The sequence below is a fragment of the Rhipicephalus sanguineus genome, chromosome 4 (genome assembly GCF_013339695.2).
Source record: "Rhipicephalus sanguineus isolate Rsan-2018 chromosome 4, BIME_Rsan_1.4, whole genome shotgun sequence".
NCBI lineage: Eukaryota > Metazoa > Arthropoda > Arachnida > Ixodida > Ixodidae > Rhipicephalus > Rhipicephalus sanguineus.
Genome location: NC_051179.1, coordinates 184696417 through 184707078, shown reverse-complemented (window position 1 = coordinate 184707078; position 10662 = coordinate 184696417). Strand labels below are relative to the sequence as shown.

General features: G+C 42.9%; 1 protein-coding gene across 2 annotated transcripts; it reads left to right on the top strand.

Annotated features, from left to right (window-relative positions):
• Positions 1-3153: 3153 nt before the first annotated feature.
• LOC119389151 (uncharacterized) lies at positions 3154-6296 on the top strand. 2 transcript variants are annotated; one of them, XM_037656380.2, is made up of 5 exons: positions 3154-3223; positions 3404-3475; positions 4851-5056; positions 5361-5518; positions 6232-6284. In XM_037656380.2, the coding sequence occupies exons 1-4, from the start codon at positions 3205-3207 to the stop codon at positions 5475-5477; spliced, it is 414 nt and encodes a 137-aa protein (XP_037512308.2). In that variant the 5' UTR covers positions 3154-3204; the 3' UTR covers positions 5478-5518; positions 6232-6284. The 2 variants fall into 2 exon arrangements, with proteins under 2 accessions (XP_037512308.2, XP_049271466.1); XM_049415509.1 differs by lacking the exon at positions 5361-5518 and having other exon boundaries at positions 6232-6296.
• The last annotated feature ends 4366 nt before the right edge of the window (positions 6297-10662 follow it).

Genomic DNA, 10662 nt, shown 5'->3' with positions numbered 1-10662 from the left:
CACGCTGTGATTGTTTTCTCTCATCTCTCGCCCTGACGAATGCGATGGAAGCTAAGCAGGGGGGGATGGCACGGGGGAAGGAGATGCGTCGGGTGCCTCGTGAACATGAGCACTTTTTTTTTCAAACGCGCGGCTTTTCACTGCGATCGCGCACGCGCACACGTGGTGGCCTTTTGCGGCGCCCACAGTTACAAAAAAGTGCACCATGCTCAAATCAGCCAAAGGTAGAACTGTGGACAAGCACGCTATGATTTGTGGACTAACACATCATTTGTCGAGAGAAGAGGGAGCAATTTTTAGGTGGCTTTGAGAATTTATTGTATTGTCCAGGCCACGTGCTGCACTATAATATTTGGCTTTCATGTTCTCGGGAGCCTCGACTACCGATTGGCAGCGCTTTCTGACCATGCTCAAAAAGTGTTGCAGGGCCCTGTAAGGTAGTGATACCGGCTAGGTGAAACTGATTAGCTCCTATATTGAGAATTAGAAAAGGGGAGAAGTGCAGTTTGCCTTCATAGAATCGGGAAGTTCTCTTGCAGTTCATTGCAGTCAGTGATCCAGTTTTCATGGCCTTAAGTCGCTCCTGAATACTCCTTGATGGCATGCTTAAGGCTGTTACCTAAACAATCTACATGGACATCATCGTGGTTGTGTGCAAGCTAGTATTTGGAGGTCTGGATATATATACATATAATGCATCAATTATAGCCGTCTTTACCGCATATATACCTTTCTTTTCACGGTTAGCCTTTGTAATAAAAGCAACACGTCATTGTTTGCACCTGATTGGGAACAAATACATCACACACGAGTCTTAGTCATGTCCAGTATGAATGTTCTCAAGCTTGCAAGAAATGTTCTCCGTCACCATTTAATGATGATGACACCATACTTGACACCCTGATAGGAGGCCGTTTGTAGCAGGTTCAGTTTCATACTTGACTCTTCACTGCAGCTAATGCCCTGACGCATTTTATCGGGGAGAAAATAGATGTTAGATTTGATAATGATTAACTTGCACCTCCTCCAGTTAATTACTCAGCTGCCATGTTTTTTAAGATAATTTAATGTACTTTTCTTGAAGCAGTGCGCCTTCACGTCACAGTTTTTTGGGGAAAGACTGACAGTCTCTGCGTATCTTAACACTTTTTCTATTTACGATAGTTTTGGGTGTCCCCTCAAAGTCATACAATTGGGGCTCCATTGATGTGTTTTGCAAGAGAGCCACTTTAAGGCATAAAATAGAAAGAGCAATGCGACAAGTTTTCTAGTCCAAGCAGTTTCATGAACTCTCGAGTCCTTTACTGTCCGGCTTCTTTTTTTTTCACCTTCCTTTCTACCTGAATCCAGACACGCAGCGATCGGACTGAACATACATGAAGCAGCCCCTCCTGCAACCCACAAGCGCACACTGGATTTGTGTTCAAACTGCTGGTAGACAGTTTCTTTGCTTATATAAACTTTTGTGACACTGCTTGTTGCTTTCGACTCATTTCTTTCTCTTGTCATTTCGCCAGTATTGAAACACTCTTACGATTGTGTGTGCAGTAAGCTTTGAGGGCAATGCATTGTACTCATTGTGTGTAACAAATCATTGCAATAGCCTGAGAAGAGTACTATTGCACATTTGATATGTTATCAGATGTGTTATGTGCTATATACCTAAAAGGAACAATGTGATGTATACAGCGTGCTCTGCATAGAAGGCAGTACAATACAACTGCTCTTTTAATGCCGAAACACCTATATATATACACCTACTTCCAAAATTATAAGTACTAAAATTTACAAACAGTGATTTGCAACAGTTACTTTCAGGTATTTCAGGTTACAACAGTACATGTAGCGAGCAAAAAGTATTGAGGCCTACCGTGTGTCGAGGGTTCATTTTTTAGAGCCATAATTAGTGCACCTCACAAGCCGCTAGACGTCATTACGGGTGTGATTTTAATTCAGGAATGAACATCTTTTAAACGTACAGATCATCCAGCCTTGATATCCATAAGACGTACTGACAGCGTGATCCGGGTGCATTTTAGATTATCTATAGTACATCTGTGCAATGTCATGTGGAGAAGTGTAGATATCCAGAAGATGTACTGAATATCCTGAGACTAGCATTCTATGGATATCTAATGGACATTCATGGTTTACTGGGTGCTGGCGAATCTTTTAACGCGAAGGAGAACCTTTCACGTGTCGCTTTTACCTCCAATCAGCCAGAAGATCCCGAACCACCTCTGAACCGTTCGCTCGGCCAAGTTGCGAGTGCCGGCATTTATGGCCGCGTGCAGCCAGAAGTGTCCGAACCACCTTTGAACCGTTCCCTCGGCCAAGTTGCCAGTGCCGGCATTTATGGCGGCATGCTGGAATCTTGCGACTAGGAGTACCATACTGGTGACAACATGCACAGCGTTCCCGTGAACCCGATAAACGTGCCCGACGGGTGCCACAGATGCCTTAGCCTACACAGCAGGACACTGCAACAGATTCTAACTCAAGTATATTGAAAGAACTGGATATCGCATCGTTGAGAGAAGACTTGTGACAATGAAGCTTAGAGTCAAGTGTGCCTCACGATGCCGTCATAAATCTGTTAAAGGTTCTTCGCTCGTATTCTTGCATGTGTGAGCTACCAAGTAGCGCCAGGGTGCTTTTGTCCACACCAAGAGTGCCAAATGTCACACTACTGCTGATTCTGGACATAATTGTCATTTTGGTTTGCGTGAAGGGCTTCAATCTGCTCTCAGACATGTTTACCATGTGCCCAATGCCTGTGGTCTGTTTATGTTCAGGCTCATCTCACATACCAGTACCCTCAACTCTTACTGCGGCTGCAGGGCCACACACGGAACCACGCATGTTTGGTATGTCATTCTGGTTTCACATAGCAATTTTTATATTGCTGCGGTTAGGTGTTTGCTTTTGCATTGTGCGGCAAGGTGGAGTGCGAACTATCGTTTCTATGTTTTAGGTGCTTTGCACATGTTGGAAGCTGCCAACTCTTTTACGGAACTGCAATCCCATGGTATGTCATTTATGCGGTATACATCATTATGTTGCTGTTATGCAATGTCTCCAGTTTTTACCTTGTTTTGTTGTACAGTCATTGTGCTATGGCCAAATGCCTGTGGTCTGTTTTAGGTTCAGGGCTCATCGCACATACCAGTATCCTCAACTCTTGCTGTGGCTGCATGGCCACACATGGAACCGAGCATGCTTGGTATGTCATTCTGATGTCTTATGCATGTTGCTGTAGTTTATTTACATTTACTCGTTAAATTGAGAATCCTTTGCCCACTTCAGGTGTTTGAGCCTGCCTGTCTGTCTCTGTACCTATTTCATCTCCGTCTGCCTCTCTGTGTAACTCTAGATGTTAACTTGTGGTGTCAATTATGTTCAGATTCATCTTACAGTCCTGGACCCGCATATCTGACCGGGGCTACAAGGTCACAAACAGACCCACAAGTGCTCGGTGTGTCATTCACCTTCTTTAATGGTTACAGTCCATAATGTTCTGTGTCCTTGGGTTCTAAGGGAAAAATTCCCGTCTTGTTTATGTGTTTTCTTGCTTCATGTTTACTTGAGGCAAATGTTTCCTTTGTACTGTAGATGTACTATTCACATATGTGATAATGCATGCCCAGAAGAGTGAAATTAATTCCACGAGTATTGTTCTTTTGTGTAACGTGTTGGAAACGGAAGGTGATATTCTTAGCACTAAATCAGCTTAGTTTTTTAGTTGGTGTTGCTGGCTTCATGATGGAAAAAATTATGGCAGAACCCATCTTACAATGACTGTCACCAGTAATACGATTTGTGTTCAAGCAGTGTAACAGCCTGCTGTATTGCTCCACCTCCATCTCTTGAGCTCATGTATGTGGGCAGTGTCCTATTTCCTTCATATATGCTATGTATCAGCATAAATAGAAACACAACTGCATAGCTTCTGAACAGTGTGCCCCACCTTGCTCTGGTTTCATGATAATAGTATTAGTCTGAGCATTCATTACCCTCCCCTATGCCGCAGCCACATAGCACAAATGAAAAAAAAATTGTATGTTGCTGCTGGCATAACATACTTTCCCATTGTCGTTGTGACACAGTGACACACTACCATGAGTCATGTTGAAGAGACAGGGCGTGCAAACATGAAGACAAGAAAGAACTCAAGACACCACAAACGCCTTGACATCTTGGATTCTCTCTTGTGTCCATGTTCGTCATTCTTCAGCTTTCGTCAGCTTTCTGTCATTCTAACCATAAGTTAGTGGCGCAGTTTATCCCTTCGTTCTTCTTTAGGAGCATGCCTCATCATTTGAGCAACGATGGTTGCTAATGTGCAAGCGGTGACTTATAAAAACATTTGTGCTCGTGGTGCTGCTGCAACATCAATCAAATCGTAGATCCTCACTTACACTGTATCACCAAGCCAGTGTCGCAAAAACTGCAAAGAAGGCTGTACGTAGATTTCAATTATGTTAAAGAACTCCAGGTGGTCAAAATTTTTGGCTCGATAATCATGTCGTGCTTTGGAACGTAAAACCCCAACAATTCTTAATGCAAAGGAGACTCATGCTTTGCTGTTAGCGCTCCTACAAGTAACTCTCAGCAATGTTCATGACCGTTTTTTTTATGTGTTGCCATATAATTCACTGAAAAGTTTTAAAGCTATATTTTGAATATAAGGTTAACCTATAGCTACCTGGAACAGCAAAGCACTTTGAACATTACACACCTTTAGTTACCTTAAGCCTAGCTATGTTCGAATTATTGCGGTAGTTTTTCATCTTAAGACATATTGCTGAACTGAAAACTCTCATAACACTGATGTCATCACTTCTTTTCAGCTTTCATGGAAAGGATACAACATGTGTTAAATAGCATGAAGCACACCCAGCAAGCCCATTTGCAATATTTCAGCGAGCTGCTAAGTAATGCCGACAGTGCAGCTCCGCACCCTCATGGCCTCCCAGACCTGCCTTTCTCGAATGTGGCGGATGTTCTTGCGTATGAAGAGAAGCTCGAGACAGACAGCAAAGCTCATGATCAAATGGTAATTTCTCTGCTTCACGGCCTAAGCTCAGTATAATGTTGCCTGTCTTGTAACTACAGCATGCTGGAGTGACTAGGCATTTATAAATTCATGTGAATATTACTTATGACAGTCGGATTAATGACGTACTGTTGAATTTCTACATAGCTAGCTGCGTATGACAGTTCTAAACAATTTAAGTAAAGCTAGAAGCCAGCTTGTATTTCTTTATTACCACAAGATCATTTAGGTTGCAAAACATTCAACGTAAACTGGATCCCAATGTGTCTTTCTAGCTGTATATCTTCTTGTTTCCTTTTAACAGAAAAAGCACATGGCTGTACAAGGGGGAGATTCGACGAAACAGAAAAGAACATGTGTACTGCAGTCCCTCCTCAGCTGGAATGCTGCAGTGGGCTTCAGTTGGTTTGGCACAAAGTGAAAGAAAATTCTGTGAACTGCACCTCTGCAAGCTGATGTGCGGTGAGTCAGGTGTAGCAAGCTTGATATCACTTGGTTTTTTTGTGAAAGCTTCTGGTCAAGCAGTATACTCAATATAGCTAGGTTGTCTATTTATACTTTGCTGCAATTAGTCCTGGTATTTACTGTCAGTTTTTAAGTGTGTAGTACTTTTGGGGCCCGGGCTGCCGTATGCTGTCATCGCTTGGCATAATGCAGGCAAAACCACGTATAGCATAGCCATCTGTAGAGTAATGAACGCGTGATCGCACCAAAGGGGTCTTCCTCTTGTTCTTCGAGCGCCTTGATGATGATATTAAGTGTGGAGCACATTAGGGGCCCGGGCTCTCGTATGCTGTCGTTGCTTGGCCTTACGCAGGCAGAGCCATGTAAAAAATAGAAAAAAAGAGGAAGCAAGCGAGAAATAGACAGAGAGAAAGAACAGGAAGAGGTAGAAAGAAAATTAGAAAGAGAAAGAAATAGATAGAGAGGAAGGAATAAATAAAAACTAAAAGAGAAGAAAAGACAGCAAGAGGGAAAAGGAGGAAAAAAAAGAGAGGCGGAAAGAAAGAAAAAACCGAAGAGAAACAAAGAAGGCTGCCCAGCTCCGCACTTCCTACAGGCTTGACACCACACATGCGAAGCTGCCTTAATTTCTAGAAGAGTGCCATACCGGCCCAAGTTTTGTGTGGTGTGCAAAACTTATAGGAACGATAATATTGCTTTTGTGCATGCAGGCGTGTTGACTAATGACATCCGAAACCCGAATGCGACCCTGAAGGATGCGGAGAAGGCTGCGATGACCTGGTTCCGTCATGCTGCTGAGCGGCTGGCTGCGCAACAAAAATAGTTCTTTTTTTTTTTTTCAACTAATAAGATAATCTTGAAGGTCAGTTATTGTTGCAAATTCTCTGCATTGCGTGTATTAAAATTTGTGTTGCTTTTTTTTCACCACTGTTTCATTCCTTCTTTGTTGTTTCTTGTTTATGTATGCCATATTCAGTGCCATCATTTTTCTGGTGAATTGTTTCCTGTGCTGGAACTGAACTTTTTGTTTCCTAAAACTTCATTTTCTTACTTGCACACTGCCTGTAGATTGAAGAGCAAAGAGTAATTGACTGCACCAATAGTGTAATGCTAAAATCAGGTCCACTACATAGTACATTGTTCAAAAGTGCCCTGCAGTAATCGCAAAAGCATCCGAGCAAGCAAGTACAACCCTGAATTCCGCACTAGTAGATGAGAATTAAACAAGTTGTGTGTGCTAGTAAATAAATTGTGTTTCAGGAAATCAAAATTTCAGTTAGGCTAAGGAACGACAGAGCAAGAAAGTGATTACTTTAAGCTTTTTATTAACAGTTCCAGTGAGGAGAATGTTTCCTAATGATATATATGTGTGCCCTTTATGCATGGCAAATGTGCAGTAAAATAAAGAATGCAAACTTCTATTTGCATGAACTATATATTGTCTAAGTAAGTTATAGTGTGACATTAAACTAGTGTCATACATTTACAACAGATCCAGAAATACTACGAGTATTTTAAAAATTCATTTTTCTGTCTGAACACGCCTAACTTTAGCCATTTTCAGAAAAGTATGATATGTGTTACACTCAGGCCCGTAACTAGGGGGGGGTTGAGGGGGTTCTGACCCCCCCCGAAATTTTTTTGATGCTTTAACTTTTCGGGTGATACTAAAATATTTACACGCCTTCACAGCGACCCCCAGCTGCCAAAGTTACACTGCAACTTTCCTGGCATTGCTTCCCTCTTCTTCCTTTCTTCAAACCTACCAGAACACCTCAGCGCTCCCTCCCCCGCACGCGCACCTGCCCTATTTGTACAGCTTTGCACTTCGCCCTCGCGTTCCTTCGAGTCTTTTCTTTTTCGTCTTTCACCCCGTAGCAGCTCCTTTATTGATTCCAGATGCTTTCCTTGTGCATTGCCGCTGGAGAAGTTATCCGTCTGTGCGGACCGCACGTGTCGGCTTTGGGATGGATGGATGGATGCTATGAGCGTCCCCTTTAAAACGGGGCGGTGACATGTCTGCCACCAGGCTCGAAGAAGAAGAAAAAAAAAAAAAAAAAAAACTTCCTTGTTCATGTTGGCCTAATACCTTATCTACATTGATTAAATCTATGTTATTATACCAAAAAATATAAATTCACGGTCCATCTCTCTGCCTCTTAAGGCAGAATGACCTTATTTTTCCCCCATTATTTATTTTTGTTCTTTATCTCTACTTTTCTGCCACCAATACTCTAACCGTCTCTTACTTATTTCTATCGCGGTCGTGTTCAGCTTTCCATTGTTGTCCCTAAAACCCAAGGCTTCATGTAGACTCGTGCCCACACGTATACCTGGGTGAATATCGCCACATTCAATCAGTACATGTTCCATCGTTTCCTTAGTTCCCCCGCAGCATGTACATTGTTCTTCTTCGTTACTAAATCTCGCTTTATAACTACGCGTTCTAAGGCAGCCCGACCTTGCTTCAAACAGTAAAGCGCTTCCCCTTGAATTATCATAAAACCTTTCCCTCCTTATTTCGTTTTTTCCTATTCGGTAGTTACTCAGAGCCGGCTTCTTTCCATCGCTGTCATCCAATAAGTCCTCTCCGCCTCTCTGACCTTCCGCTTAATGCTCCTTGTTGCCATATCGCCCGCACTGCCAGCCGTATATTTACTGGTGAGCCTCCTAGTTCTTTTTCCTCCACTGCGTGTCCAACGCTGTTTCTATACAAATACCTGAAAAACCTTCTCTGCCCATCTACTCTCCTTCATTTTCCTCAGCCTCTCTTCGAATCTCATTTTGCTCTGAGCTTCCCTCACTTCAAAGCCTGTCCATCCCATATCACCCTTCACCGCCTCATTTGTCGTCCTCCCGTGAGCGCCCCAACGCGAGGCGGCCCACCGTCCTTGATTTACATCCATTCCTGATTGCACCTCTGACTTCATGCACACCACTGAGTTCCCAAATGTAAGCCCCGGAACCATCACACCCTTCCACAGCCCTCGAAGCACCTCGTACCTATTGTATCCCCATAAAGCTCTGTGCTTCATAATTGCAGCATTCCTCTTTCCCTTTGCTACCGATGCTTTCTCCTGTACCTCCATATATCTATCCCCCTCATTTACCCATACTCCGAGGTACTTGTACTCGCTTACCCTCGGTATTTTTTGGCCCTGTATCAATACCGTATGGTCTCCGTGATCATTGAATACCATCAATCCACATTTTGTTGCACTAAATCCTAGTCCTAGAGCTTCACACTCCCTTCCGCATATATCTGCCAGTCGCTGTATATCATCTTGACTGTCCGCAAATAAGACAATATCATCAGCATAAAATAGACCTGGAAGCTTCTGCTCAACCATCGCTCCGACCTGTTTGTGTGACAAATTAAATCCAATGTTGCTACCTTCTAGCGCTTTTTCCATCCTCGCCATGTACAGCATGAATAACAGCGGGGACAAAGGGCATCCCTGTCTCAGCCCCTTGCTAATTTCAACGCTGTCCTTGCTACTTATTCCTTCCCATTCTATACAAACTGTATTTCCTCGGTATATTTCCCTCAAAAGCTGTACACAGTCGTCACCTATGCCCACTTCCTTCAATATATCCCACAAATTTCCTGATTAACGTTGTCATACGCCCCGGTGATATCTAGATAAGCTACGTATAAGGGCCTGTTTTCTATTTTAGATATTTCTATACACTGGGTAAGAACAAACAGATTATCGTCTAACCGCCTGTCGATTCGAAATCCATTCTGAAGTTCTCCCAAAATATCATTTTGTTCTACCCACGCTTCTATTTTTAATTTTACTGCCTGCATCGCCAACCTGTATAGCACCGATGTAATTGTTAGCGGTCTATACGAGCGAATGTTATCCTTTTCTCCCTTGCCTTTATAGATTAAGTTCATTCTACTTTTTCTCCAACTGTCTGGTATTTCCCTCTCCTGTAAGCACTTTTCTACGGCTTTCAGCAGTGCTTCTTTAGTGTTATGTCCGAGTACGTTAATGAGGCTGACGGGAACCCCATCTAAGCCCGGAGTAGTGCGCTTAGGAATTTTTCCTTCGGCCTTCTTCCAATTGAAATTCTCTAGTACTACATCTTCGTCGGTTGCTCTCCTTTGCGTACTTTTACTCACCGGGGGAATCCCCTGGGGGACCTTTTTAAACGAATCGGCTGTTATCTTTCGGATGTAACCTAGCGCTTTCATATCCTTCCAATTTATTTCCTCCTTCATCTACCATATGTTGTTGCATTGTGACAGACTTCCTACCCAGCGCTTTTAGGTGGCTCCAAAAAATCCTAGGCGCGGCCTTCTTCTTTTCGCGAATCTCTGTCATCCAGCGTTCACTTTCACCTTTAATTTTTGCCTCGACTAATTTCTGCACAATGGATTTTTGCTCTAAATATATTTCCCATATTTGGTTGACTTCGTCCTGTGGCCGCTTCTCCTTTTTTGCCTGTCTGTGCTCCCGTGATGCCTGACGTCGCATCTCGATCGCTTCCCGGATTTCTTTGTTCCACCAACTTTTTGGCTTTTCTTTCCTTTCCAACAAATAGTTTTCTTCTCTATTTCCATTTCTTTCGTGATTACATGTAGCAGCTCACTATACTTCCAGTCTTTGCCTGGTAGTTCGTCTACTTTTTCCTCGACTCTTGCGGCTATATTTGTTATTTGTTTGTCATTTAGATACGAGCTGCCAAACTTTGATTCTATGTTCTTATTTTCAGTTTTATATCCCATTTGTAATATTATGCGTTTATGATCACTACCCAAGCTGTTAATGCCTTCTTCGTCTATTCTCATCTCTCTAAGTTTGTCATATATTCCTTCTGTCATGAGACAGTAATCAATGCTCGATTGCCTGTTTCTGACTTCCCACGTGATCTGCCCCTCACACTTAGGCCCCACGTTAACTATCTCAAGACTATGTTGCTCGCAGAGATCTAGCAATAACTTGCCATTGGTGTCTGAATATCCGTCAAGGTCATGAATGTGAGCGTTCATGTCCCCTAGAAGGATTATCTCGGCATCATGACCAAATTCTTTAATATCGGTGCTTATGCATTTCACTATCTCCAGATTCTTTTCTCTGCAGTTATTGCCTGTCCACAAGTAAGCTACACCTAGCCACGTTTTCTTTCCGCCT

Bases quoted from the DNA above. Each gene is read 5' to 3' on its own strand.
- LOC119389151 (XM_037656380.2), top strand. The intron at 3,476-4,850 runs GTGTGTCATTCA...ACTTCTTTTCAG, and splicing joins AACAGACCCACAAGTGCTCG to CTTTCATGGAAAGGATACAA. The intron at 5,057-5,360 runs GTAATTTCTCTG...TCCTTTTAACAG, and splicing joins GCAAAGCTCATGATCAAATG to AAAAAGCACATGGCTGTACA.